Source organism: Salvia miltiorrhiza, chromosome 3 (assembly GCF_028751815.1).
Source record: "Salvia miltiorrhiza cultivar Shanhuang (shh) chromosome 3, IMPLAD_Smil_shh, whole genome shotgun sequence".
Classification (NCBI taxonomy): domain Eukaryota; kingdom Viridiplantae; phylum Streptophyta; class Magnoliopsida; order Lamiales; family Lamiaceae; genus Salvia; species Salvia miltiorrhiza.
Window position 1 is genome coordinate 46,663,685 of NC_080389.1, and position 27,533 is coordinate 46,691,217.

At 35.8% G+C, this 27,533-nt stretch overlaps 2 protein-coding genes across 5 annotated transcripts; one reads left to right on the forward strand and one right to left on the reverse strand.

Moving 5' to 3' along the window:
* Positions 1-9,988: 9,988 nt before the first annotated feature.
* LOC131018886 (uncharacterized) lies at positions 9,989-17,665 on the forward strand. Its single transcript, XM_057947580.1, has 5 exons — positions 9,989-10,135; positions 15,703-15,755; positions 16,130-16,222; positions 16,293-17,071; positions 17,153-17,665. Exons 1-5 carry the CDS (start codon positions 10,080-10,082, stop codon positions 17,663-17,665), a joined length of 1,494 nt encoding a protein of 497 aa, XP_057803563.1. The 5' UTR covers positions 9,989-10,079.
* Positions 17,666-21,111: 3,446 nt separating this feature from the next.
* LOC131016101 (F-box protein At5g07610-like) lies at positions 21,112-23,572 on the reverse strand. Of its 4 annotated transcripts, none has more exons than XM_057944685.1 (2): positions 23,289-23,572; positions 21,112-22,351 (listed from the first exon to the last, which is right to left on the reverse strand). In XM_057944685.1, exon 2 carries the CDS (start codon positions 22,320-22,322, stop codon positions 21,213-21,215), a length of 1,110 nt encoding a protein of 369 aa, XP_057800668.1. In that variant the 5' UTR covers positions 22,323-22,351; positions 23,289-23,572; the 3' UTR covers positions 21,112-21,212. The 4 variants fall into 4 exon arrangements, with proteins under 4 accessions (XP_057800668.1, XP_057800665.1, XP_057800666.1 ...); XM_057944682.1 differs by having other exon boundaries at positions 21,112-22,356; positions 22,653-23,462; XM_057944683.1 differs by having other exon boundaries at positions 21,112-22,356; positions 23,289-23,461.
* Between the last annotated feature and the right edge of the window lie 3,961 nt (positions 23,573-27,533).

Genomic DNA, 27,533 nt, shown 5'->3' on the forward strand with positions numbered 1-27,533 from the left:
TGATTTCAAGAAGGCCGGCCAAGCTAGAGTCTTTCAACTCAATGAGTTGGATGAATTTCGAAGTGAGGCATTTGCAAGCTCAAGCCTCTACAAAGAGAGGACCAAGAGGTTTCATGATAGGATGATCCACAAACGGGAATTTGCACCCGGGGATGAGGTCCTTCTCTTCAATTCCCGCCTTTCACTCTTTCCGGGAAAACTCAAGTCCAAATGGTCGGGCCCATTCCTCATCAACAAGGTCTCCCCCAATGGAGCTATTGAATTGAAGGGCAACGATGGACGCACTTTTGTGGTGAATGGCCAACGCATTAAGGCATACTTTCGAGCCGAGCCACGAGAGAAAGTGTCCGTCATCATTCTCGCCGAACCAAAGACATGACACCATCATGAAGACGTCGAGCTCACGACGTTAAACTAAGCGCTAGTTGGGAGGCACCCCAACAAGGTATCTTTAATTTTTGCAAGTTCAATAAACACACATATACATAGGTATTATATATTCATCTATGTATATATTTTTTTATATGTGTGTGATTTCTTTTGTTTGTGAGTTTAATTCCCTTTATCTTAAAAAAAAAAAAAAAAATTGAGAGAAAAACGCATAAAAATTGAATTTTTCAGAGGTGAGGACTCCCAGGGAGCCCGCGGTCACCACCCGCGGCCGCGGGGTGGGACCGCGGGCGAAACGCGCTGATCCAGGGATGTCCCGCGGTCACCACCCGCGGCCGCGGGCGGGACCGCGGGCCTCCTGGCCTCGCGTTGACCTGCGTTGACTCGGGTTTTTAACCTTTTTTCACCCTTTTTTCCTCACCTTTCACTCTCATTTCACACCACCCACGAAATTACACACTCTTCCTCCTCACTTTCACTTCCAAATCCAACTACAAGGTATGTTTTACTTGCTCTCATTCCTTCATTTTTACATTCTAAGCATGATTTAGAAGATTTTTACCGATTATTTTGTGATATTTTGCATTCTACATGTTTATATGCAATTAGGGCTCAAAATTAGGATTTTTCCTACATTGTGCTACATTGTTGAATTGATGATTTTAATTGCTTCTATGCATGTCTAGGATGATGGGTCTTTCATTTAATTGCAATTTAATCGGTGAATTTATGCTTAATTGACATTATTGCTTAAGAATTTGCTTGTGTTGGGTGTAGATAAATGTCTAAGTTTGGGGGGGGGAGATTTTGGTGATTGTGGGCTTGATTTTGATGCTATGTGTTGTTGTGAGATGCATTGTGATGGTGTGATAAATTTATGTGCTTTTAGAATAAGAATTCGCCCGTTTCCCGGGCTAATTTGCTTAGTTAAGTTGTTTTCTAGTATCTTGTTGTTGTCGTTTGTTGTGTCAAATAAAGACTCACACTTGGTTTTGTAGGCACATTTTGCTATGGCACCACGTGTAACAAAGGGCAAAGGAAAGGGGAAGGCCAGTACCTCCCGTGCCGATGAGGTGACTATCACTCGGCACACTCCTCAATTCTATGGGATTCGACTTCCTACTCCGGACTCCCGCGAACGTTGGGAGCAACTTTGTGCCATTCCTCACCGGCAATGCCGGTATATTTGCTCGGAAACTATCGAGGCCATGGGAATAGCCGAAGACATTTGGTCTTTGGCGGATAGAGGCGGATGGCGGCGAGTAATCACTGGGGGATGGTTAGCATACCGAGGGCTCACTCTTGAGTTCCTCTCCACATTCCAGCTCATCAAGTCCAACGGAGCTCCATCAAGAATCTCTTTCCAACTCGGGAATGAGCCCCGAGAGCTAACTATTGATGAGTTGGACGAGATTTTGGGTTGCCCCCAAGGAGGAGCATACGCCGGTGGGTTAGAGTTCAATCCCACCCGTATGTGGGAACGATGTCACTTTCGAGGCGTGGAGGAGATTGCAGGCTATGACTCCCGGCGATCAAAGGCAGCGTCATTGCGCAACCCGGTTATCCGCCTTACCCAACGGGCCTTCGGGTTCACTTTCCTTGGTCGGGAGAATGTGGGCTTTTGTCGGTCGAATGAGCTCTTACTCATTCAAGGCGCCCTCACCAACATCTCCTTATCTCTTGGGTGTCTTTTGGCCGACCAATTCGAATCTCAAGCTCACACAAGAGGGGGCAAAATATGCATTGGAGGCATGATCACCCCTATAGCGACACATCTTGGGGTGGCTATTCAAGAAGACCCCATCTCCCGTGACATCCTCCTCGACCAACGTTGCCTAGTGCAACAACACTTTCTCGCCTCCGGGAGACGGCTTTTGTGGATCCTCAAGGGCGACAACGGCAATGTGTACTTCCCATTGCCCAATCCGGCCCTTACCACCATCATGGGCCCCGGGGAGGCCGCTAACCTAGGCATGCGTCAGCCCGCCCACTTTGCCGCCACCATTGCTCACCTCCAAGACGCACATGCACAACAACACGCCCCCGAGGGCGAGGAGGAAGAGCAAGCATATGAACCAGGTGGTGAGATACCTCAACCACCCCCGGCGTATCCAGGAGGGGGTGTCGGATTTGAGGATAGGATGATGGGCCGCTTTGACTCCTTCCAAGCCGCAAACATGGCCCGCTTTGATGCAATCCAAGAAGAGCAAAGAAGGCAATATGAAGCCTTTTTGCAATACCAAGAGGATGAGCGGCGCCGCTATGAAGAGCACATGCGCCACTTCCATGCCTTCCATGGCCCCTTCCCGCCACCGTAGTCGTGCCCGTACCATTGTGAGTCCGAGCCAACTTATCCTTCTCTTTTCCTCCATCCTTATTTCCACTTTGTGTGAAATAAGTTTGGGGGGAGGGGGAAGATGGATTAGTTGTCTCGTTTATCTTGTGTTTTTGCATGTTGTGTTTTTGTTATGTTTTGAATAATTGAAAGACTTTTTGATGTTTTGATTTTTGTTGGGATAATTGTAACAAATTTTGTGAGGATGATTTGTTTGTTATTGGGCTTATGATATGATTGTGTTTTTGAAAAGAAATTGTTATGTATCACTTGTTGATTTTGCATGAAGAGTTTGAACTTGTGATGATGAGCTAAATGTTGCACCTCCAAGAACTTGAAAAAGAAATGAGCTTGTGAGAATTGAGCCTTTGATTGTCATACATTTACAATCTCATTTTGTTCTTGAGTGTAAATCATTTGAGCATGTGTGTTGATCTCTAGAACTTGCCATGAGTCCTCTCTTGAAAATAAAAGTAGATGTGTTGTTAATATTGAAGTGATTTAAGGCCATCTTTGTTAGCCACTTAACTCAAATTGTGTCCAAATTCTCATATGATCCTAGTTTACCCCTTTTGTGCCTTGTAGCCTTTCTTTGAATAACCAATAATAAAGGGGTAGAACCTAGAGTGTTGGTGGTTGCTTTGATGAAGAAAAGTTTGGGAAATGATTGAAAGTGCTTATCAAGCTTTGATTAAGTGAAAATCACTAGTCCCCTATGAGCTCAAAATGAAAAAGAAATGAAAATGAATGTGAATAAAAGAGCATAAAGGGGAGTGATTTGCCTTTTGAATCATGGCCATGATAGATATCACTAAGGATGAAATGCAGGGATTGTGGTTTATGTTTGATAAGAGAAATAGTGAAGTCGATTTGTTCATTATGATTATTTGATCGTGGGATGAGTCACTTTGCCTAAAAATTACTCACCTTACCAAAGAACCCTCATTACAACCCAAGGAAAGCCCTTTTTGATCTTTATTTATAACACATTGAAGTATAAAGAGTTAGGATAAATGGCAAGCTTATGGTAGATTGCATGCATTGTTTCAAGTTGAGTGCAAACACGTCCATTCTAAACACTTGAGAGTTGAGTGCACCATTGAAACATCCACCTTTGTGAGGATTCAAGCTTGGAGGCTCTAATGTTGAACTCTTTGACACTTGTGATTTCTTGAAATGCACATCTACTTGTGATACTCATTTGAAAAAATTGTTGAAGCCTTTGAAATGACACCAATTCATGCTTACATGTTTGTTTACTTTTATTTCTCTTCTCTTCGTCGTTTGGGGACAAACAACACTTTAAGTTTGGGGGGTTGACAAACATGGTTTTCGTACCTCAATTCCACATGTTTTGTTGTCATTTCCCTTCATGTTTTGCTTGTGAATGCTTGTTTGTGCCCGAATATTTAGTATTTATGAAGTTTTGATTGCTTGGTATAGTTTTTGAGTATTTTCAGGGCAAATCAAGAGTTGATTGGAGAATTGTGAGAGCATAGGATTGAAGTACGTCTCGAGAGGAATCCATGAGCGTGAACGGCGCCCGAATCGGAGCTCGGACGAGGGAGAACGGGGCCGACAAAGTCAGCCGCGCACAGAGGCCGCGGCCGCGGTCACGCGTCGTGGGGAAGGTATCGCCCGCGGTCACCACCCGCGGCCGCGGGGTGGGACCGCGGGCTAAGTGCTCAAGTCCAGGGATGTACCGCGGTCACCACCCGCGGCCGCGGGCTGGGACCGCGGGTCCCCCCCACGGTCACCACCCGCGGCCGCGGGGCGGGACCGCGGGTCCCCTGAGTTTTGCCCACGTTTGAGCACCACGGGCGCGGGCCATGACCGCGGGAAAAGAGCGGAGTCGCGTTTTTCAGCCCTTAAACCCCATTTTCCCCCTTTTTCTCTCATTATTCTTCTTCTCCATCACTCATCTTCCCCAACACTCCACACACAAAAACCCTAGCCTCCTTTAACACACCCATCTACCATTGAAGACCATTGAAGAGAAGAGAAGGAAGAAGAAGCTCATAAATAGGATTTGTCATTTCTTACTCTCTCTTTCATTATGTACACCTTTAACTTTGATTTATTGTGTTTGAACATGTTAGGCTAAATTTCTCTTTGATTTGGGGATTAGGCTAGATGATTATTGTAATGGATTGATTATTTATGCTCAATATAAATCTTGTTTGTTCATTTGCACATTATCTTTTCAAACCCTTGATTTATTTCTTGTATGGATTGTTGGCCACATTCTATGCATTTCTAATTTGCACATTGAATCGGGAGAGGATAATTGCAATAGATAAGGTGTTTGAAACATATCAATTCGATAACCGGGAGGTTGAGAGTTGGGTGAGAGTATGTCGATCTTTGTGTGCTTTTGGGAGTTATAGGTTAGAAGTTGACCGGGGACGGCAACTATGACCCGTAATCTACCGCTCTAGTCGTCCGGGAGGGGGCTAGAACTAGTTGGGAGATCACTCTAGATAATTAGGATTGTCAAGATTAATATTGAGCTATAATTGAAGTCTTTTACTTAATCATCGATGCCTAGTCCCTAAATCGCCTTAATCATCTTATTAATCCACTTGCTTATTTGGTTTTATTTGTCTTTGCACTTGTTAAGTATTTAGTTGGATAATCAAACCAATCACTCAATCGTTTAGTCTAAATAGTCGAGTAAAATGAATTAGGATAATCACTAGATTGAACTACTAGTCCTTGTGGGATACGACCTTGCTTCCATATATTACAACTACCCGTATACTTGCGGCGTGGTGAAAATATTAGCGAACACCATGGATCAAAGTGAATACTGATGGCTCGGCGACGGGAGCTCCGGGCACTATTGCTGCAGGTGGGGTGTTTAGAGATAATTGGAATGTGGTGCGTGGTTGTTTTCACTTCAAAGGTGGCTCGGGTTTTGCCTTTGAAGCGGAACTCCTGGCTGTTATCTCGGCGATTCAAATTGCTCACAATCGTGGATGGCACAAGCTTTGGATTGAAGCCGATTCCACCTACGTGATATCCATTCTTAATTCTCGTTCTTTAAATGTGCCTTGGCGTTTTAAGGCGGCGTGGAATAGGATTTTAAAGATGTTAGATGCTTTCTCGCTGCAGGTTTCTCACATCTTTAGAGAAGGAAACAAGGCGGCAGATATAATGGCTAACCAACAACGTTCGGAAGGGTGGTGGCCACACGAGATTGAGGAGATTAGGGCTGCGGTTCGCCTTGACATGGCTTCGCGTAGCCATCTGCGTCAGAAACGGTAGTTGGGGCTGATGGGTGGTTGTTGGGTTCAGCTTTTTCTTGGTTTTGTTGGCGTGTGTATGGGGAGATCTTGGTTTGGGATTTTCTTCGAACACTTGGCAGGCGTTTGGATTAAGATGGGTGCTCTTGATGCTCCGTTGGTTCTTGCGCTGATGGAGGCGTGGGTTTTGAGGCGGTGGATGGAGTTGAGCTTGTGCTGCCCTGGTTTGGTGAGGGATGGAGTGTCGGTAGAGTCCTTCCGGGTTTGGGTGCGCTCGGCTCGGGGACGCTACTGGTCGGACTCCGTTGGTTTTTGTCTCTGTTTATCGGGGACGTTTTCTTTAGGGGATTCAGTAGATTTTGTAGTTGATATTCTGAATCTCGGAGTTGTATCTCCTTATTCTCGTTTGTTCTTGGCTACTGCGAGCTGGTTTGCTCAACGTGATTTCATCGTCATGATGGCGTTCAGGCTGCAGTTGGCTCGGGATTTTCTTCGAGCACTTGGCGTTCGGGTTTCTCTCTGGATTTGGATCTTCATTGGTCATAGGTTTCAGCTATTCATCACTTTGGAGGATTTCTGGTTTTTGGGGCAACACCAGCAACGTCGTTATGGTAGTGTTGTTGCCTATTTTATGAGGTTCTTCTGGTTCGTTGTGGTGGAGCATTCACAGCGATGGTTTTTAACCGGTAGTGTTGTCTCCTTTTTTTCGTGGGTTTTGGGGATGGAGGTTGTGGAGTGCTTACGGAGATGGCATATACCCGGTTGTTTTGCTCTCGTTTTTCTTTGTTTGGGTTTGTTCTTTCTTACGGCGACGGCGTCTAACCGGCCGTTTAGTTTTTTTTCGTGGGGTGAGAGCCGGGATAGTTTGGGGACAATGGTTAGGCCGGAGTTCCGGAAACTTTCCCTTCCGCTCTCCCCTACTTTCGTTTTGTGTTTAGACGAGTACTCTTTTTCCTTTTCACGGTTTTTCCCACTGGGTTTTCCGTGAAAAGGTTTTAATGAGGCTCGGCCATTAGTCTACTCCTTCTGTGCTTTCAAGGGTTTTTTTTAGGTTTTTTCTTTTCTTTTTTTATATAAAATCGTCATTTAGTTAATATACATAAAAAAAATGCAGCTATATGTACTTTCGCAATTCTTATTAAACACAATTGAAAACTAAAACAATTTAATTTTGGTAAATTAAACCTGAAAGCGTTCGAATTGTGTTCTCTAAAGCCCTACTTCCATTAATGTGTTATAAGGTCTTGCTAGAGTAGAACCCGCAACCCTAATAGCACTCGTCACCAACGGATTGTAAGTAAAAACCTTGGTTTCTGGGTTTGAGAAAACTGAAGCTTTACGCAAGGCTGTTAAGAGCTAGAGTTCGGTACGGGTAGCCGAGATGCAAGTGAAAATAGTCATGAAAATAATTCTTCAAATTTATAAATCTATATGTATAAAAGTATAATAAAAATAGTTATGTTTGTTGGAAAATAGGTGAATAAATAATTATAAAATCATATTTAAATATGATAATTTCATTGAAATTTGTTGAGATTAATAAATGTTAGTTTCAGAATCTACGTGTCAAGTATATAAATTTAATATATTTATTAGTTTATTTTCGAGTGATGATGAATGAATAATTAATGCCTAAAATTTTATACTTTTTTAGGAATGCCTAAAGTTTGGTACTTAAAATATGGGAAATATGGTTATCTCACATTGGAAAAATAAAGTAGTCTCAAATTATTTATATGTTATCGCATTAGAAGAAAACAATCAAGTGTACATCACTATGGTGCACCCGAGTGAATATTTTGTGTTAGTCATTTTATGACTAGCCTAGTTACCTACGAGAAAGCACCATTCGAGTCCGAGCACGGGCATGTCACACTTGTTGCAATAGGCGCTATGAGGTGCATTTCGCATTTGCGCATCACAGCGATGAGCATTGAAGAGCCTTTAGTTTTGGCAATATAACTTATGGAGGTGGTTCGGTCAGTGGCGGATCCAGGATTTTTAAATTGGGGGTACGAAAAAATAGTCTCATAAACATAAATACAAAAAATACTTAATTTAATGTTAAGAATTGTGTGTTCCTAAATATTGTTAGAACAAGAAAAAAAAAACATAACTATCACTCTCCCTCTAATTCTTTTGTGTGATTCTTAAGCCGCCACCATTTTTTAATTTTAGTTGGGCCTAAAGCCCAAACTAAATTAATTCACTTGAGTGACTTGGCCGGTGGGAAGTGGGAACTTGGGGGTACAAATACAAGTCAAATACATATTAATCCCCTAAATGCATAATACTACTAGTATAAATTTTCTTTTTCTGGGGGTACAGCTGTACCCCCACCGCCCTCGCCTGAATCCGCTACTGGGTTCGGTTGTGGCTCGTGCTTGTCCTAGTTCGGTGCAGTTCACACGTAGACGCATGATATGATAGAGACGCAAAGGTGGTGACATATAGTTCGAGGCAGAGGACAAATACTCAGTTCCGAGTATCAATTATGATAATCAAAGTGCAATTCATTTGATAAAGCATCAAATATATCATGAAAGGTCGAAATACATTGGTGTGACACATCATGTTAGGGATATTGTTAACAAATATGTTGTTAAAGTGATGAAATTATCTACAGATAACAATGTTGCAGATATGTTGGTAAAGACTTTACGTGTTGTTCATTCAAATATTGCCTTGAGCTAGTTTTTGTTCTTACTTGATGAATTTTGATCTTTGCGAAAGGTCCTATAATAGACTGGATTGGAAAAAATAGGTTTAAGGATTCGTATTAATCAAAGTGGATATTTGTAAAGTATGACATCAAATGCAACGGGCAAGTTAAAGTCAATCAACTAATAAGTTCAGTTCGATTTATGGAGTTTAATCAATATATAGGATTGGCTTATGTTGGATCGTCATATAATAGGTTAGTTGATGGGTTAACTAATGTAGTTAGCTGATAAGTCAGTTTATGATAGATAATTAGTTGATTAACGTTGAGTTAACAAACAAAGTTAGCTAGATGACGGATGAGGCCTAGCTCAAGTGGCAAAGCTGAGGCACCCAAAGACTCTTCTTTATGAGAGGTCTTGGGTTCAATTCCTGCTTGTTTGCGGGTAGTTTTTCCACTTTTATGTGGATAGTGTTCACACGTTTGGTTTCGGCACGAGAATTAAGGAATTGTAAATTAGTGTTTTAAGTGTGTAGTTAATAAAATATAAAAGTGATAAAGTAGGAGAGAGAATGTAATAAAAGTGATAAGGTATGAGAGAGAATATAATAAACGTGATAAAATATGAGAGAGAAAGTAATAATTATTACTTTATTTGAAAATGTGAGAGAAAGTAATAATTATTGCTTTATTTGAAAATGTGTCAAGATTCTTGGAACGGCCAAAAAAAAAAAAAACGTGTCAATATTCGTGGGACGGGGAGAATATTAGATACCCTCTTGTAATTCTCAAAAAAAAAAAAACTAACAAAGTTAGGTGACAAAGTTTGTTAGCTTACGACGTTTTTGTGATTGAGAGCTTATAATTGTAATTTTCGCCGGTGATAATGATGTTTTTCTATTGATCTCACATAAATGTAGATTTTTAAGATCGAATCATATCAAATTTCGCATTGTTGTTCTTTTCTTTTTTTTACTATATTCATTTTATTGTACAATATCCATTAATCACTTGGATGAGCAACATACTTCACATATTTTTTATTCATATTTAGATATTGAATATTAATTATAAAAAAAATAAATTATCAAAATTCCAGAATATGAATAGAGAATTTGGATTGATATTTTGAATATAATTTTACACATAACACAATTTAACCGGGCATTAAATTCAGGTATCTTCGAAATTCTGTTAACAAAAAAAAATCGAAATCTTTCTCTAAATATATTTTTGTTGCATTTGTGCCAAAAAAACCCATATTCATTATTATGTGATATACTAGTATTTAATTTTATTAATACTTTATATTACTCGGATCCAAATAATGATTGAGCTCATGAATCTTCGGCCGTCACCTTTCCTACAACAACATATATAGCCCAAAAACAAAACCTAGTTTAGTCCCAAGATTGTGAATTTTCCTGTTTCCTAACGCTGCCGTGAGATGCCTCGCAAGCGCCGACAATTGGAAACCGATCATCATCAGCCTCCGCCGGCCAGGTAAATTTAATAATACAAATTTCATGATAAATCTCTTTTTGCATATAATTGAATTCAGATTGTTGTGTAGAGAGAAAAACGATCGATTATAATAGAATTTTCATAAGAAATTATCCTGTTTACTTAGTTTTAGAATCTTAAGTGGTATGCAATCATCTCGATCACGTGGCTAAAAAACTCAAATAGTTTAATTTTAGAACTTTTGTATAATTCTACTTGTGCTGTTTAATTTGAGATTGTTGAAATTTGAATTCAACTTTTCTAGTAGCATTGGATATGCATTGTCAGTGTATTGCTAATTCTCACTTCTGAAATCTATCGTCTCTTTGTGCAATGCTTGAGCAAAAAACTCTGCTTAATTGACAAAGTTTTAGTTTTGATTGTGCATAAATTAGTTTTGGTTGTGAAGAATAGTATAGAAGTTTATTATATAGCCTTACCTATTTTAATTTGGAAGAATAGTATAGAAGTTTAATATACATATATAGGTTTAAATTAATTTGATATAACATATTCATCCCCAAATAACGTCCTATATTTCCTTTTTGAACCGTCAGCTAAATAAATTTCTATACAACTATATATAACACATTTTAACCAATTTCAATATATTCAATAATTTTGTCTTAAAACCCGTGCCCCTGCCTACCAGGAAGTTATTTGGGGACGAAGGAAGTATTTTATTTATTTAAATTTCTTGAAAAAAAAATTGTAATAAATTTTATCTATTTATGATTTAAATCTAGATTGTTTAAAATGATGATATGTATGTGTGTCACATGTACCATTAATCTAATTTATTGAAATACGTGTGTATTATATCTTTAGTATTCATGTATAAGTGATCTCTTCTAGAGGGGAACAAGTTTGATTTTCTTCTTGAAATCATATGAAAAATACAATTAATAACCCATTGGAAATTAAAGAGGTGGTTTTATCTCTCATTTCATAACAACGGTAGCTGACTTTCACGTTAACTACCAAAGCACCAAACCAAGGAAGATTTTGTAGTATTAATTAATGCGATTTCAATCGTTGACAAGTCTGGGTCCGTTACCACAGGACTTCCTCATAATAAAACTAGCGTCGAAATTATTTTATATTGTGATTTATGATTATTTTATAATTATACTAGTGTATTACCCGTCGAAATTCGACGGGTACATATTTTCTTGTAATTTATATATTTTATGTTATTCTTATGATAATTATATAAAATAATTTTTTATGTAAATTATTTATATAATTAATTAAATTAAATTAGTAATACATTTTAAATTATATTAATCTCAACAACTTTTAGCAATTATATTATTAATTTTGTTGAGATCATAAAAATACCCATTAGTTTTCATATGAAATTTTATAAAAAGTTAACGCGTAAGAAAAAAAAGAGTAGAAATACATATAAATTTGACATAGATATGATGACGGATTGATTTGTTGCATTTGTTGTTACAAGATTTATTAATTTTGTTCAATTTTTTTTTATTTTGCCTTTTGACCATAATTTTATATGGAGTTTGAAAAATTATAATTGAATTGTGAGTATCATATAATTCCAAACTTCTAAAAGCATAACTAATTATGAAAATAATGTCGCCTGATATTTAAAAGACCATAACTGATTTATCGAACATCGTATCATTTGGAGTTTTAAGACCAACCAAGTTGTGGGCATCATCTCGTCGCAAACTTGACAGATCATCTCTAACTTCTGAGCATCATCTTGTCTGAAACTTGAAAGAGAATCATCTCGTCTAAAACTTGAAAGAGCATCATCTCGTCTGGAGTTTTGAGCATCATCTCATCTAGAGTTTGAGAGAGCATCATCAAATATGAAATTATATTCAACCATGACTCCAATTGTCAACTATCTAACAAACATAACTCTAACAATTTAGATATTTTATTTATATATGTAATTTTATTAGTTCAAACTCTAGAGAGAAAGGAAAAAGAAGAGTTCTTAAAGCAGTAAAAGAGAGAGCGTGTGCTTTATTTCATCATCATAGGTATTTATAGGCATTACAGTCGGGGTAAAGTAGTAAATTCGTTTGGTCATCTATTCCGCATGCTCGCCATTAAACTAATTAAGGCTATTATTAGATTATAACTTGTCAGGTCGTTGTCCCCTAATTACAGAGCCTGATTCTGTCCTCATTATCCCGCTCTGTCTAGTAGCTCTGGTTTTCCTTCCTTGGGGCAGACTTTTACTCTTTGGCTCCGCTCTGCTAAGTAGCTCCGCCTTCTGCGAATTATCTCTGGCGTGTGGCTCCGCGCTCTGACTCCAATAGCTTAGCTCTGACTCTGGATCTGGCGATTTGGCTCTGGCTCTGACTCTGGATCTGGCGACTTGGCTCTGGCTCTGACTTTAATGACTTAGCTCTGGCAGCTCTGCTCTGGCAACTTGGCTCTGGCCCTCTGCTCTGGTTAGCTCTGGCTCTGGCAGCTTTGCTCTGGAAGCTCTGCTCTGGCAACTCTGCTCTGGTAGCTCTGCTCTGGTTAGCTCTGGCTCTGGCATCTCTGCTCTGGTTAGCTCTGGCTCTGGCATCTCTGCTCTGGCAGCTCAACTTAGCGGTGACTCGGCGGCGGACGAACCGCAAGCTCAGCGACGACTATTTCGTCGGAGTCTAGAATAAGGAACGACAACTGGTTATAGGAAAAAGAAATCTTAGGGCTCTTGTATTAATTGCTTCGAATGGAGAATTCTCATGGGTTTAAGAAGTGGAAACAGAATCGAACTAATTAAGGAATGGAAGAGGGAGTCAGAGATGAGGCGAGCAACGCCGCCCTTAGGACGGCGGCGACGCCTGAATTTAGAGGGAGAGAAAGGCAGGTAGTTTAAGGGGGGAATTAGGGCTCAATTTGAGTGTGCAATCGACTTCAGAGAGAGAAAATGATTGAGAGAAGAGAGAGACAGTGAAGTTCAGAATTGACTTGTGAGCATCATCTCATCTAGAGATGGTCAGATCAAATTGAATTATGAACATCATCTCATATGAAATTTTGTTAGATCACTTCTGACTTTTTAGCATCATCTCGTCTTGAATTTAAAAAACCACAACTAAGTCACGAAAATTGATTTAGTTTACATGTGTGTTCACTTTGATGTATAAGAAAATGAGGGATAACAAAAATTTATGTCTTTAAATGTCTTATTTTATATCTCACATTTTATACAAAAGAGAAGTTCACCATTTTTCCTTCCTTATTTTTACTTCAAGGACAAGGAGGAATAATATTATCCCTCCATTTTGGGGTGACAATATTATCCCTCCTTGAAGTGAAAATAATAAAGGAAAAATAATTTGTGTAAAATGTGGGAAAAAAATGAAGACATTTAAATATATAAATTTTTGTTATCCCTCTTTTTTCCAACCATCAAATTGAATGCACCCTACTACTAATTCTAATTGTTCACTTAAAAAATTAAGCGATTAAATTTATTTCCCTTTTGTTTGCTTATTTTTCATTTCCACCCCTTACCCCCTATTTTTGTATTACTATTTTCTTCTTTTTTTTCCTCAATTTCGAAGCGAATCTTAACATTTTCTAAAGAAAAATTTGATTTAATTTAAAATTAACAATAATTTCTCATTTTAAATATTTAATATTACATATGATTATGTTTTTCTTATATATACTTATTTTGTATTCATCCTCTATATATCTAAAATTAATATGTTCCACTAACATGTTTGACCTACTTTATATAAACAAAAATAAAAGATATTACTAACTAATAAAAGTGTTCGATCAAGTTCCATATGGGCAAACTATAACCATGACCGAAAAATTGTAGCATGATTATGCTTGATTTTCTTGTTAAACTGGAGAAAAAAAAATACCCATTAGAAATACATAAATATAATTTTATTCAGATTTGAAATCTATAAATTAAGTCTCATGAAAAAATCAATGCAGAATTTCAATAAAAAAAAATAAGAATGCAAATTATTAAGAATTTTTTTTACGCTTTAATAAAAGAAAATTTTAAATATTAAATAAATAAAAATTAAAATATATGAATTAAGAATGCATAATTAATGAGTGTTTAACATAAATAAGAATAGAGAATTAGGAAGATACCTGTCTCAATCCCATATAATAATATATTCCCTAATTACCCAACCATGTTTAAATTTATAAATATAAGATAAGAGTTCGAAAATCATTATAATGTATATATATGTACTCGTCTCAAATCCGATTAATTAATTGATCCCATTTAAATTTATACTCCCTCCAATTTACGAATCTTGACACGTATTCTTTTTTGGGCCGTCCCACGAATTTCGACATATTTCCAAATAAGGAGTAATAATTATTACATTCTCTCTTCTACTTTATCACTTTTATTACCTTCTTTCTCATGCTTTATCACTTTTATACTTTATTACCTACACACTTAAAACACTAATCTACAACTCCTTAATTCTCGTGCCGAAATCAAACGTGTCAAGATTCATGGGACAGAGCAAGAATAATACAAGTTGTTGCAATATTTTGTTTAATAAAACTGTATTCATCCAAAATGAAATAATCAATATAAATATTTTGTTTATAGGTTGATTTGAAATACCTTATCATTCTAGAATGAATTTGACCTGGTATTTGGCATATAAGTAGATTTACTATTTATGCATAACTAAATTAGTATTTGAAGAGGAAATTTATGATTTTTTTTTTCATTTTAATTTGTTGACTAATATACCTAGATCCAATTTATAAATACATAATTTTATCTTATTACAGTGGAACTGCATCTAAAATGCACCTAATATATTTATATATTTTTTAACAACAAAAAATACTGATATATTTATATATTTATTTAATTAATTGTCATAAATTATGCTTTGTAATGTCTGTATTAATTGATTTATAATAATTGAATGTATAATTTAAATATTGTAAATAAAAAATTTGCAAATTAAGGAGGTTTGAGGAAAATGAGAATGGGGAGATTTTTAGAGTGCCACATAAAATATAGCCTATTATCTATTATATACAAATGATTGAAAAAATATTTCAACTTAATTAAGTGTTTGGTTTGCATTATTGGACCCAGATGGATAACTCGACTTACACCCTAATCATGCAATTGAGACTTATTATTTATCACCCTAAAGTTGGGTGGATTATTTAATCACTCTCCAATCCTATCAATCTTATCTATAAAATTCACCAAGCTTCCTCATAATTGTTACAGAAGACCTGGATTGTGAGGTAATTATTGGGTTTTAGCAGAAAAAGGAGTAGTTGATAGCGGTCCAGCATGTCGTCACTAGACTTTGTTTGCTGGATAATTTAGTAAATTTCATATATTGACTTTTGAGTTCTACGGATCTGGGTAAAAGATGCTTTCATGCACCGTGGTAAATACATAAATTTATGTTGTTTCCTTGGTCGTATTAGCTTTTATGAACAATTCGAACACATTCATGCACTGGAACACTTATTTGCTATGATAATTCATACCAATAATTTTAATACTATCCTTAAGTAACTCTGTTTAAATATTGACACTGAACGCAATGCTTATTCTTTATGTTTTCATGAAGGTACATATCTGCAAACATGGAGACTAAAAAAAGTAAGGAAAAATCTTTACTAGGTATGTCTTTTAATATATATTCGAATTAAAATTACTATTTACCAGATGTTGGTGGCTCAATCCAATTGCCTGAGAATAAACGGAGTAAAATAGCAAGGACATCTGCTTCAAAAATTAATAAAGGTATATGATGGAAAACCTAAGTAGTATATACTAATCTAATATATGTGTTTGTTTAGGAAAAAATCTTATACACTTTTTAATATATATTGTGTTCGTCTAATATGTATGCATAACAAATGCTTAATAAACATGTATAATGGTTGATAATGACTTGTAACCATTGAAGTTGTTTGTGGTTTGTACCTCATGCTATGCTTATTTTTAATCACCATTTATGATATTAACAACATACTTTTGTGTGTGGGTCTCAGATGGTTGTGAAATTGGTGATGCTTCGAATAAGACAGAGAATATAGAGTGTGCTCCAACTAGCATGGACAAGGGAAAACGTCCATTTAAACGAGGTGCTTCTTCTACTTAATTAAACTCTTCACATCTTAATATACTGCTAAAAACCTAATACTATTTCTTCAGTTAAGTGTATGGCCAAAAAGTTAAAACCAAGTGAGCTTGTCGGGGAAACAACACCCGAGTCTTATACGGATAGAATTCACATTATAAATCCAAAGAATGTCAAGTGTCGGCGACGAGGTGTGAAGCTAGCAGTTGAGACACAGAAAACTGGACTACATACTAGTTTAAAGAATCGCACAACAACAGCCACATTCCATGATAAGTTAGGTGAATTAAATGATGCACAAAAGGAAGCCATACGTGCTATTGGCTTTGGTAGAATATTGGAATTGAAGGTCAGACAAATACCAGGGAAGTTAGCATATTGGGTTCTCGACAAGTTCAACTCTGCAAGTTGTGAGCTCCAAGTAGACGATGGGCGCAACCTCAAGGTAACCGAGGATGATGTGTACAGAGTTTTTGGTTTCCCGAAAGGCAAGGAACTGATTGTCAATTTTGAACGAACTGCGAGTAACAAAATGTTTGAGGAATGGGTCTCATTTTTCGGAGTTGGTGGTAAAGAAAAGATCAAGATAGGAGCAGTCCTTAATGAAATGGTTAATAGCAGAGACGGAGGTACGTGGTTTAAACGACACTTCATGATTGCAATGGCTTTCTCACTCATAGAGAGCACAGCCAGTGGAACAGTGCACCCATACATCTTCAGATGCTTAACCAACCTGCATGAGCTTTCACAATGGAATTGGGGTGAGTATGTGCTGAGAACTCTGATTGACCACAAACGATCATGGCTGGTGGATCAAACCAAAGTATTTCCTGGCCCAACATTATTTCTAGTCGTAAGTTAATTTACTATATTTTTAGTAGTTTGCTTTTAATTATAAAATATTTGTAATTAATATCGAAGAACAAATTCTCAGCTCTTGTATGTAGATCGCTTTGAGATGAATCGAAAGCCAGAAAATAGATTGTTCCCAATATTCATGAATTGGTCAACAGTCGGGCTTAGAGAACGGCAACGCAGGGAGCTTGAAGATGGTTTCTTCGGCGGTGGCTCTTTATGTGAACCCATTCAGTTGCCGGACGACTATATGAATGTAGACCAACGACCTATTGAAAACATAAATCATGAGGGTGATACAGATATAGAGAATAGCAGCCTGGTTTGTAGAATTATGAAAGAAGCCATAGACATCGCTGAAAGGATGGAAAAAATCCGACAACTAGTTCAAGGTGCAACCTTAGCTGAGAGACAATCCAAGGTTTTTAAGAAGAGCGTAAGTGCAGCATGTAAGATAATTGGGGTAACAATCAATATTGATGCACCAGAATCAAGCCAAAACATGGATCTTGATGATCATCTTTTCTATGACTCAAATGATTCTGTTGATGCAACTTCAGCTGAAGCAATCCCTAGCTTTGAGGTAACATAAACCTTCACATGTAAAATAAATTTGATACATAAAAAAGTATATTCTAATTATATATGTGTGTGTCTTGTTTGTTTTTAAAAAGGTACCCAAAAATGAGGACATTCGAATTGGCATCCAGCTTGATGATGCAAGGGCATGGGTCCAACGTGTGACTAAGGTATAGTAGGAAGATTAAGTGTTTATGTCTACTAATTAGTATATATAGTATTTGATTGTTTATTCATGTGTTTTAATTGAAAATTCAAGACACATTGTGTTCTAAATCAATCATGTATATATAATTGATTTGATTATGGATGTTTGTTCAAGCATAACACCTGATTGTTCAGACATATATGTTGTTTGTTCATGTAGTATATTAAAAGTTTAGTAGCGTTTATTTCAGGTGTGATATGTGTGTTTATTCATGTATGTCTGTTGATTAATGTTGTTATACATAATTATAATTTTTTGAGTTCGTTGGTGATAAATTATATTAAAATAATATCTGCTTTAATTCCATTTAGATAGCGTATTTATTCGTGTAGTATGTGGACATTAGAGATTCGATAATGCTCATACACATTTATGGCGCGATTAATATTATTATGCATATATTTTAATACATACTTCATATATCATTCAAATGTTGGTGGTGAGATTGTTATTAATATGGGAATTCGCTATTCTCGTAGAGCTTTTGTAATATAAATTCACTTTATTTGTGAACAAGTATTATTTTATTAATTTTCAAGCATAGTTTCTCATCGTTGTTTTAAAAACTTTTTTAGGCTATTCATCCAGAAAATCGAAATAATCGAGCATCGAGATAACGACAAAGGCTGAGGCGGTGCTGATAAGTGGAATTCGAAACTGATTAATGAAAACTAAAGAAAACTTGCTCGCTGATGAAGCATGATTCTAGGTCGACGTTGATATGTTAAGTTGTTACGAGGGGAATGAGATTGACAAATTAGAAGTGTTGGGAAAACTCTATGTTTTCTTATAAGAATGATTAGAATTTATATTGTTTTTAAAAAATTTGGTCATTATTTATTTTAGGGTTAATTGCATCAAAATACCTGACCTTTTCCCAAAATTTGGTTTTTTGACAAACTTTTTAATTGTAGCAAAAATTTTAGCTACATTTCAATTTATTGCAATGTCCGTCCCGCGTATATTTCCGGCCAAATCCATGCTGAGGTGGACCTCCGTAAAGCTTAGGTGGCATGTCGTGTCGGGTAATGAAACATTGTCATCTCAAATCCATTGCAATAAATTGAAACGTAGCTAAAATAAATTGGCCGGAAATGAATGGATTTGGCCGAAAATATACGCGGGACGAACATTGCAATAAATTGAAATATAGCTAAAATTTTTGCTACAATTAAAAAGTTTGTCAAAAAACCAAAATTTGGGAAAAGATCAGGTATTTTGATGCAATTAACCATTTATTTTATAGTAAGCAAAATTATGACTATTATAATATTTTGCCTAAAAAAATAAAGGAGTGAACTAATAATATATCTGTTGGTATTATAAAGATAAAAATAGTCACTCAAATAAAAAGATATAAAAAATAATAATTGTTACAATTTTTTCCTTATTTTACCTACCATTGACAACCACATAGTATCTTAATTGTTAATTGCCCTATTTTTTCTATAATTCACGTCGTAAATTAATTCTATTTTACCTACAATCATATGCTTCTTAGTTGTAAATGATATTTCATCAACAATTCACTATCACAAAACTTTTTAGATGTGAATTAAACTAAGGGGGTGTATTAGTTCAAGATTTATGTAGATTTTAAAAGTCTATAAAATTCTCACGGATTCTTCATGATTTTGAATGAATTTTTGGTTGGATTTTTAATGAATTAGCAAGAATTTGGCGTGATATTTTCGGACTTGAAATCTACAAACCCAGTGAGCGCGGGGATTGAACGAGCGAGAGACAGGCACCTAGCGGCCGCTGGACCCTAGCGTTCCCTGGATACCCAGCGAGCGCTGGACACCCAGCTGCCGCTAGGTGCCAGCCGGCGCTGGCTTCTTCAGCCGCGTCCGCTGGTACCCAGCGAGCGCTGGAAACTCTCAAGATTTGAATTCTCGTGGTCCGAGCTCGGATTTGTTCATGTGTATTTTTTGAATGAAATCCATGGAAATCAGTCCAATGTTAAAATCCGTAGATTTTTAAATACACCCAGATTTTCATAGACTTTTAAAAGTCTTGAACGAATACACCCAGATTTTTGTAGACTTTTAAAAGTCTTGAACGAATACACCCAGATTTTCATAAACTTTTAAAAGTCTTGAACGAATACAAGTCTGCAGAAATTTATTAAAGTCTTGAACTAATACATCCCCCTAAATAAAGAACAAAGAACAAAATAGTACTATGTTGCTGATACCTTATAGCCTGAGTGTAGCTGACCATAAAATACATCAAGAATGCAATGGACTGATGTTGCTGAAATCGAAGCATATCAGAAATAGTTACTACGTCTACAATCTAACCACAAGGCAGCCAAGAAAGATTAGGCTGATCAAGAATGACGATTACCCTTATGTTAGAGGGATGGCATTAGCATTCAGTCTTCCAAACTCTCCGCATTACAAAATTATTTGTGTTAGGTCGAATTCAAGTTCAGAGAATCCATTTAAGGAGTACAGTTATAAGATCGAGATTTACGACTCACTTGGAAGCTCGGTTTGAGAGCGTTTACCTATCCTAGAAGAATTTATTTCTGCTCCACCGGAGTACTCTGGAACAACGGCATCTGCTGGTGCACCGGTAAAGCTTACTGCTACTTTGATATGGCTAATAATAAGATTGTAAGTTTATAACAGTACCTTATCCTCAATATCCAGATTCAGAGAGGCTTTCATATTCTGTTCAGCATCTCCAAGAATCAAATGGCCATCTCTTTCATGTTGAAGTGTCGGAAGATAGGGATGGATTTGAATCAGTAACAATGTGGGAGTTGGGAGGGGTTGAAGATCATAATCATAAGTGGCTCCTCATATACCATCATCATTCCCCTGCAAGTGCAGGCTGCGTTGGTATAGTGAGGCTCGTGGGTGGATCGGACAAGCGGCATTTGCTGTGCAGTAGGGATGGCAAGTTTAAGGCTTACAGATCTCTTGACAACACTTACGAGGATCTTGTTGACATACCATTTGAGTTGTTAGATGTCTTTCAATTTGGTGAAATTTTGGTTGTGGTTTGATTCATTTGATTTCACAGTTGTTTAGTGTTTCTGAGTCTTGAATTGATAATCACTGCCGCTCAGGTCCTAAATTGATAGTTTTTTACGAGTTCTATATCAATTAAACTTCATATTCTTGTATTGTGGCCTCCTAAATCTAGTTGACAACGAGGAATGATTTTATATGTTGCGTCATTTACAATGTTTTGACTATAAAGCATGGATATGAGAAGATTTTTGTTGAAGCCTAAGAGCATTAGGTGAAATTTCAAAAATCACATAAACTTTGAGAGTAGAGAACACAAATAAACAAGATCACCATGTATAGAGATGAAGAAACAGGAAAGACATACGGAATCAAACACAAGCTAGTGTTTCAATGAGTTGAAAAGTATGGTTAGAAGCAGATTGAGAGCGTCCCTCTTGGTAAAATCCCGTCCCTCCAAAATCAACGAGCCCCTTCACGCAGTTCTCTCGCAGCGCATAAAACTTAATCTTGCCAGGTTCATGAAGCACTAACTTGCTATCTTCTTCGTCTTCGCTCTCTCCCCTGATGTAACTCAGCACGGACAGTGACCCTGAAGCTCCATCAAGGTTAATGTGATACTTCAACGACCATTTGGAGTAGTCACGTTGCAGTTCAAATACCATAACAGATTTCTTTTCGGGGAAGTGAGCAACATTATGCAAAAAGCCATTGGACTCTACATATTTCTGGTGAAAACCCTCCGTTCCAGCATCCCCTGCAATCACAATTTCTGGATGCTTTCCAAGAACACATTCTTGAAGATCAAAAAAGACCCCGCACCAATGGATGCAGCCTTTCCACTCTATCCCATGATCAAACACCACTTCTCGTGGAGCCAAAAATGGTTCACCACAAAGCTTCCAAGTGCTTGTATCAGACTCGTACACCTCAATCTGACAGCGCCTCCACCAACTCCGCCAGAAGCTGAATGATCTCCTCGGAGTAGCCTTGATGCAAAAAATCTTGTAATGAGGCGATTTAAGAGGATCAAATACCAGGTTGAGCCCCAAAACACATCTATACATGTCATCCACATTGAGCAAGATCTCCTTGGACTGCTTTGTGGTTGGATTGTAAACGCAATAAACTTCAAAAGGCTTCTCAACATTACGGCACTGGAGCAGAAAGAGGCCGTTGGAGAAGCTCCGTAAAGTTGGCTCAACTAGAGTCGAGGAGAAAGCATATGGCACCAACTTTTCACCATTGGGGCTGCTGTGAAGATACAAGTAGGTTGAAGCCTCTGCAAGGTGGAGGAGGAGGGAAGGCTTCAACTTGGAATGACAGCGTTGGTGGCGCTGCTGCAGAGTGTGCTGTTCGGAGAAATGATGACTCGAGATCAAATCGAGCCATTTCTTGGACACCAATTTGAATCTGATGAGGGATTTTGCAGGCAGCCAGAGGAGGATCTCGGTCAACAAATCGTTGTTTTCGGTGATCATTATCAAAGTGCAGGATCTATCTTGCACACCTATTCTAAGCAGATCAAATGGAGATCATCATCATAAAACAAGAACATATATATTACAGTAAAAAATTTAGCCAAAGGATTCAAAAACTAACTGAACTTATAAAAGGGTGTGCATATGAGGCAAAAAACCAGTGACATGTGATTTTTGATATAATTTCTTAATCGAACTCGAAAACTGGATTAAGCAAACAAACAACGTGGAAGATATGAAATAATTAATGTTTATGCATACAAGTATCCAATAATTAATCAAAAACTCAAACTAAACCCAAGGCCACAAGCCAGGAAATTGTTAACTTACAATCTCGTCAATTTGTCGCTGTCGGGGATCATCATCTACTCTAAGAAGATCAGATATCGGAATTTACCATCGTAGAACAAGGATGAATTATATAACACTAAAAATTAGCTATTGGAGGAACATATTTAGTCAACTTGAGCATACGATTATGACAAATTCCAGCTCAAAAGCAGCACACGGAGGCAAAATCCAGTCAGCGACTTCTCATTTGAGATGTAATTTCTTAATCGAACTCAACTAACTAGATGAAGCATATATAAAACGTGGAAATAAAATATGAAATAAACGAGTATTGTTTATGCATAAAAATCTTCAAATCATTAATCAATAGTTAAACTAAAAGCGAGCAAGAAGTCAAAAGGAAAACTATGAAGTCCAAATTTCAAAATGCAGAACGCAATTGGTCGGTGAGGGATAAGTTGATTTAATCGCCATGAAAATGATTTAACTGAAAATCAGAAAAGATCTGTCGCACGCGCGTGCGCACACACACAATAACATATAGCTATCAGCTGAATTGCTCAAATTAACACACACATCTGCTCAAAAGGAACTGCTGAAATAAACGCACAAATAATCGAGATGCATATACATATATATGAGGTGTATTGATAGACAATAGGTGAAGTAACATACGAAGTTCGCCGAAGAAAATCGCGGCGGCGGAGTTGAATAGCTCCGGGTGTCAGGCGGAGATGCCGGGAATTGTTTGCAAGTGGCGGAGAGTTTGATGATTGGAGAGTTTAATGGGCGTGTCAACCAGTAGAGAAGAGAAGATATCCAAAAGCCAAAAGGTGATTTTTGGTGATGTGGGATGGTGGCTTATAAAGGCATGGAAATGGAAATATTACTAAATTTAAAATGAAGCGAAAAGGAAAAATCAAGCCGTATTTCCCACAATAGTATTGTTGTAACAATGCTATCCACAAAAATTGTTGTAATAATGCAAATAAAATAAAAGATTGACTTTGATTGCGTGGAAATATAGTCTATTAAAGTTACGATATAGATACAATTGGAATTTGCGGTGCAATTTGACCCAAAAACCGAACTAGCACTAGAAAAGTAGATTAAGGGTCCCGTTAAAACTTTAGAAAAAAAAATCTGTACGGAAAAACCCCTAAAGGCCAAAAACCGAACTAGCTAAACTTACTTTGAAGGTTTTATAAAACCTATAAATGCTAGAAAGTTAACATTTAATTTTAAAATAAATTAGTTGTACTTTTTAAATAAAATAAAATTAATTTATATAATATTTAAAATAAATTATTTATACTACGAATTTCGTAAAAAAAGAAGCGATTATAGACATTATGTATGCCGAAGTCAAAATAGGTTTATTTTATTTTATTTCTAAAGAACTTTTATAATTGTAAATTAATACGGAGTAGTATATTTTCATTAATTTCAGCACTAAAAGTACATATTTTCTCCTTCTCATTTCAAATGTCTTATTTTTATTTTTGAGTTGTCTCACTTCAAATGTCATGTTTTTCTCTATGGAAAAATTAATCTCAGAAAGTGGGAATCTTTGGGGCACATATCACCTTTTAAATTCTACACTACACCACTTAATGATTTAATTAATATTTTTTTAGATAATCGTGTTAAAAGAAATAAGACATTTGAAGTGGGATGGAGGGAGGGGGAGCATATCTTTTTAAAATATAATTTTTTTTTACAAAATAGACGTAATGAGATGTGAAAAACACAACACCATTCGGTCCATTTCATTTTGAATATCATATTGATTTTTCATGAGACTTTACTAAAGATTTATATAAAACGATACACGCCGATTTTTCATTAGAGTTCACTATTTTGAGTCTCAATAAAATGATATATAGAATTTGTACAATTCATATAAAACGATAGTTGTATTTAGTAAGCGAATATTATTATATAGAGTAGTTGAGACGAATAAAGACTAATTAGCGAGTATTTAGACTATTTATTATGAATATTTACTATGTAACATTCGGATTTTATTGACATATATAACCAATTATTATATAAAAAAATACATTTACTTATTTAGATATATTATAAATGAGTTTGAGTAATTAACGGGTACTACTACACGGGTTCCGGATGGGAACAAATTGAAAAATTATTTTTTTAAAGTACGAGTTTATAAATTGTAAACTGGTTCAAACATTAAGAGCATCCGCAATGGTGCCTACTCGATAGCCTACTTGATAGCTTACTTGATAGGAGGGAGGGGACCACATTGAGTAAGGAGGCTGCATTGGGATTACTTGATAGCCTACTTGATTTTTTTAGTTTTGATGTTTATGCTTTTCATTTAATTTTAATTGCTCAAATTTAAATAAAATAATTCACTAATAATTAAAATTACATTAAATAAAGATCCTAAATATTACATCAAAAAACACCTAAAGACACATTAAAAATTACTTAAATCCTAAAATATATATTTAAAACTAATATTAAAATATCTAATTTCAAAGAAAAAGAAAAAAAGAAAAAAAAAATGGGTGATTCGGGTATACTCGAACAAACGAGTAACCCTCGAGTAGGCAAGCTCTGCAACGGGCTACTCGATGCTTGGGCTACTCGAGTAAGGGGCATCGAGTAGCCCGTTACCGATGCTCTAATCAATATACCTATATGGAATTTTCTCTATTTTTTATTTTTTTATTTAATTTATTTATATTAATGTTTACTTTGTAATGTCGATTTGTTATTACGACAAATAATGTCCATTAGTGTAACAGTATATACTTATTAATTCAAATAGGTCTTAGTAGTAAAACACTTTTAAGTAGTTTGGGACGGGTGCATATACATATATATATATGGCTAAAATAAGAGCACTTCTTAAGATATAAAATAAGAATCATTTTCAGCCCTTAGATCATCAAGATCTACGGCTGATTCATCATCCTATTGGATGGATTTATGGTCCTGAGTTCGAATCTCAAAGATAGCAAAAATTTATTTTTCGCAATTCATAGCTTATACATAAAATTCATACATTTTTCCTAGTTTTTATTTTTTATTTTAAGAGGTGCTCTCATGATAGCCCTTCTATATATATATATATATATATATATATATATATATATATATATATATATATATATATATGGTAGGGTTAACATAGAAACCCCCCTTAAGATGAAAACTAGGAACCAATTTAAAGTCATTGATTTAAATAAAATAGAGGGTTGAGATTAAACTACAGATGCACAATTTCGATTGCATAGATGCACAATTTTGATTTGCTTGAGTATTTTGCATTGTTGGTTTCAATTCCATAAATTGCATATTTTTTAAGTGCACAGTAAAATATAATAGATGCACAGTTTCTTTTGTTGACTAAATCCTAACCATTAGATTTAATTTAAAAGGCCAAGATTAGGTTCTAGTTCTCATTTTAACAGAGATTTTTATTAGAACCAAAGGTTTTTATTAGAACCTCTTCCTATACCTATATAGGGTTAGGCTAAATTAAAAACCAAGATTAGCCTATAAAATAAGAACTAATGTGGATCATTAGATTATATTAAATGCACGGTCAGATCTTGATCTTAATTTCTATAGCTAATTAACGTTAGTTAGTAATTACATAATTCTATTAACTACCCCACCCTCCAAATAAGGGATTACGTTTAAAGCAAAATTTAACATTCCATAATATATTTTGAAGAAGCAATTTTATTATTTTAATAAAGATCCTTTCCTTAAATGAGGGGAAGTAATTTTATTATTTTGAAGAAGTAATTATATATATATATATAGAGAGAGAGAGAATCCATTTTCTCAATATATTCTCAATACGAGGACTATGTGATATATTGTTATATAAAAAAAATATACTACACATATTTTTATTACATATTATTATACAAGAATGTGCTACATAATTGCATGTTATTAATACATATTATATTATATTGATATATAATGATATTGTTTAATCAATATTATCTTAATATAACATTATAGTATAATTTTGATTTTGACGGTATATTATTAAGATATTACTTAAATATCGGATGTTACTATCGAGATTGAAATATGTGAGTAAAATTTTACATAATTGCGTGGTGTTAATATATATTATATGTGGTTTTAAAATATAATACTACTCACTTCGTCTCTCAATCATCTTCCTAATACTAAATTTATCAGCCGTATTATGGGAGACCAGGTCGACCACCCCTAAATCAAAAAGAAAAAGAAAAATTGAATAGTTAGTTTGAGAGATGTCCGACCATCTTAAAAAAGAGACCGCATGATCTCTCTCTCTCCTCCGAGTATAAACCAATAAAAATCTAACACATGTCACTAATTTATTGGTTTGAAAAATTTTATTTAGATAAATAGATAAAACTATTATACTTTATATATAAAATGTTTAAAAAGAAAAATAAAAATATCAAAATTTATATTTTTTTCATTCTCTATAAATAGAGACCACTCTTTGCTGTATTTCAACACACCTTCAAATTCTTCAATTTCTCCTCTCTACTTATAACATCTAGTATTTCTTTCTCTATTTTTCAATGGATCGAGACAATAATTCTTTCTTCAACTCTCAAAATTTCTATACCTCCCAAGACTATTATCCAATTCTTGTTGATATTCAAAACTCCAATGAATTTCCAAAGTTTGATTATGCCATGTTTTATTAGGGATCGTGATATTATGGGGAAAATAATGATTGCTTGCATTGTCATGCATAATATGATAGTGGAAGATGAAAGCACTTACCTTAACTATCATGAACCTACGGAATTTATTGAAGATCGATTAAGATATAATACTCGTCGAAGTGAAGATGTAGAGGAAACTAATGATTTCGTATACTCTACGAATATGATTGCAAGCTTAGCGAGCTATATGAGAACTAGG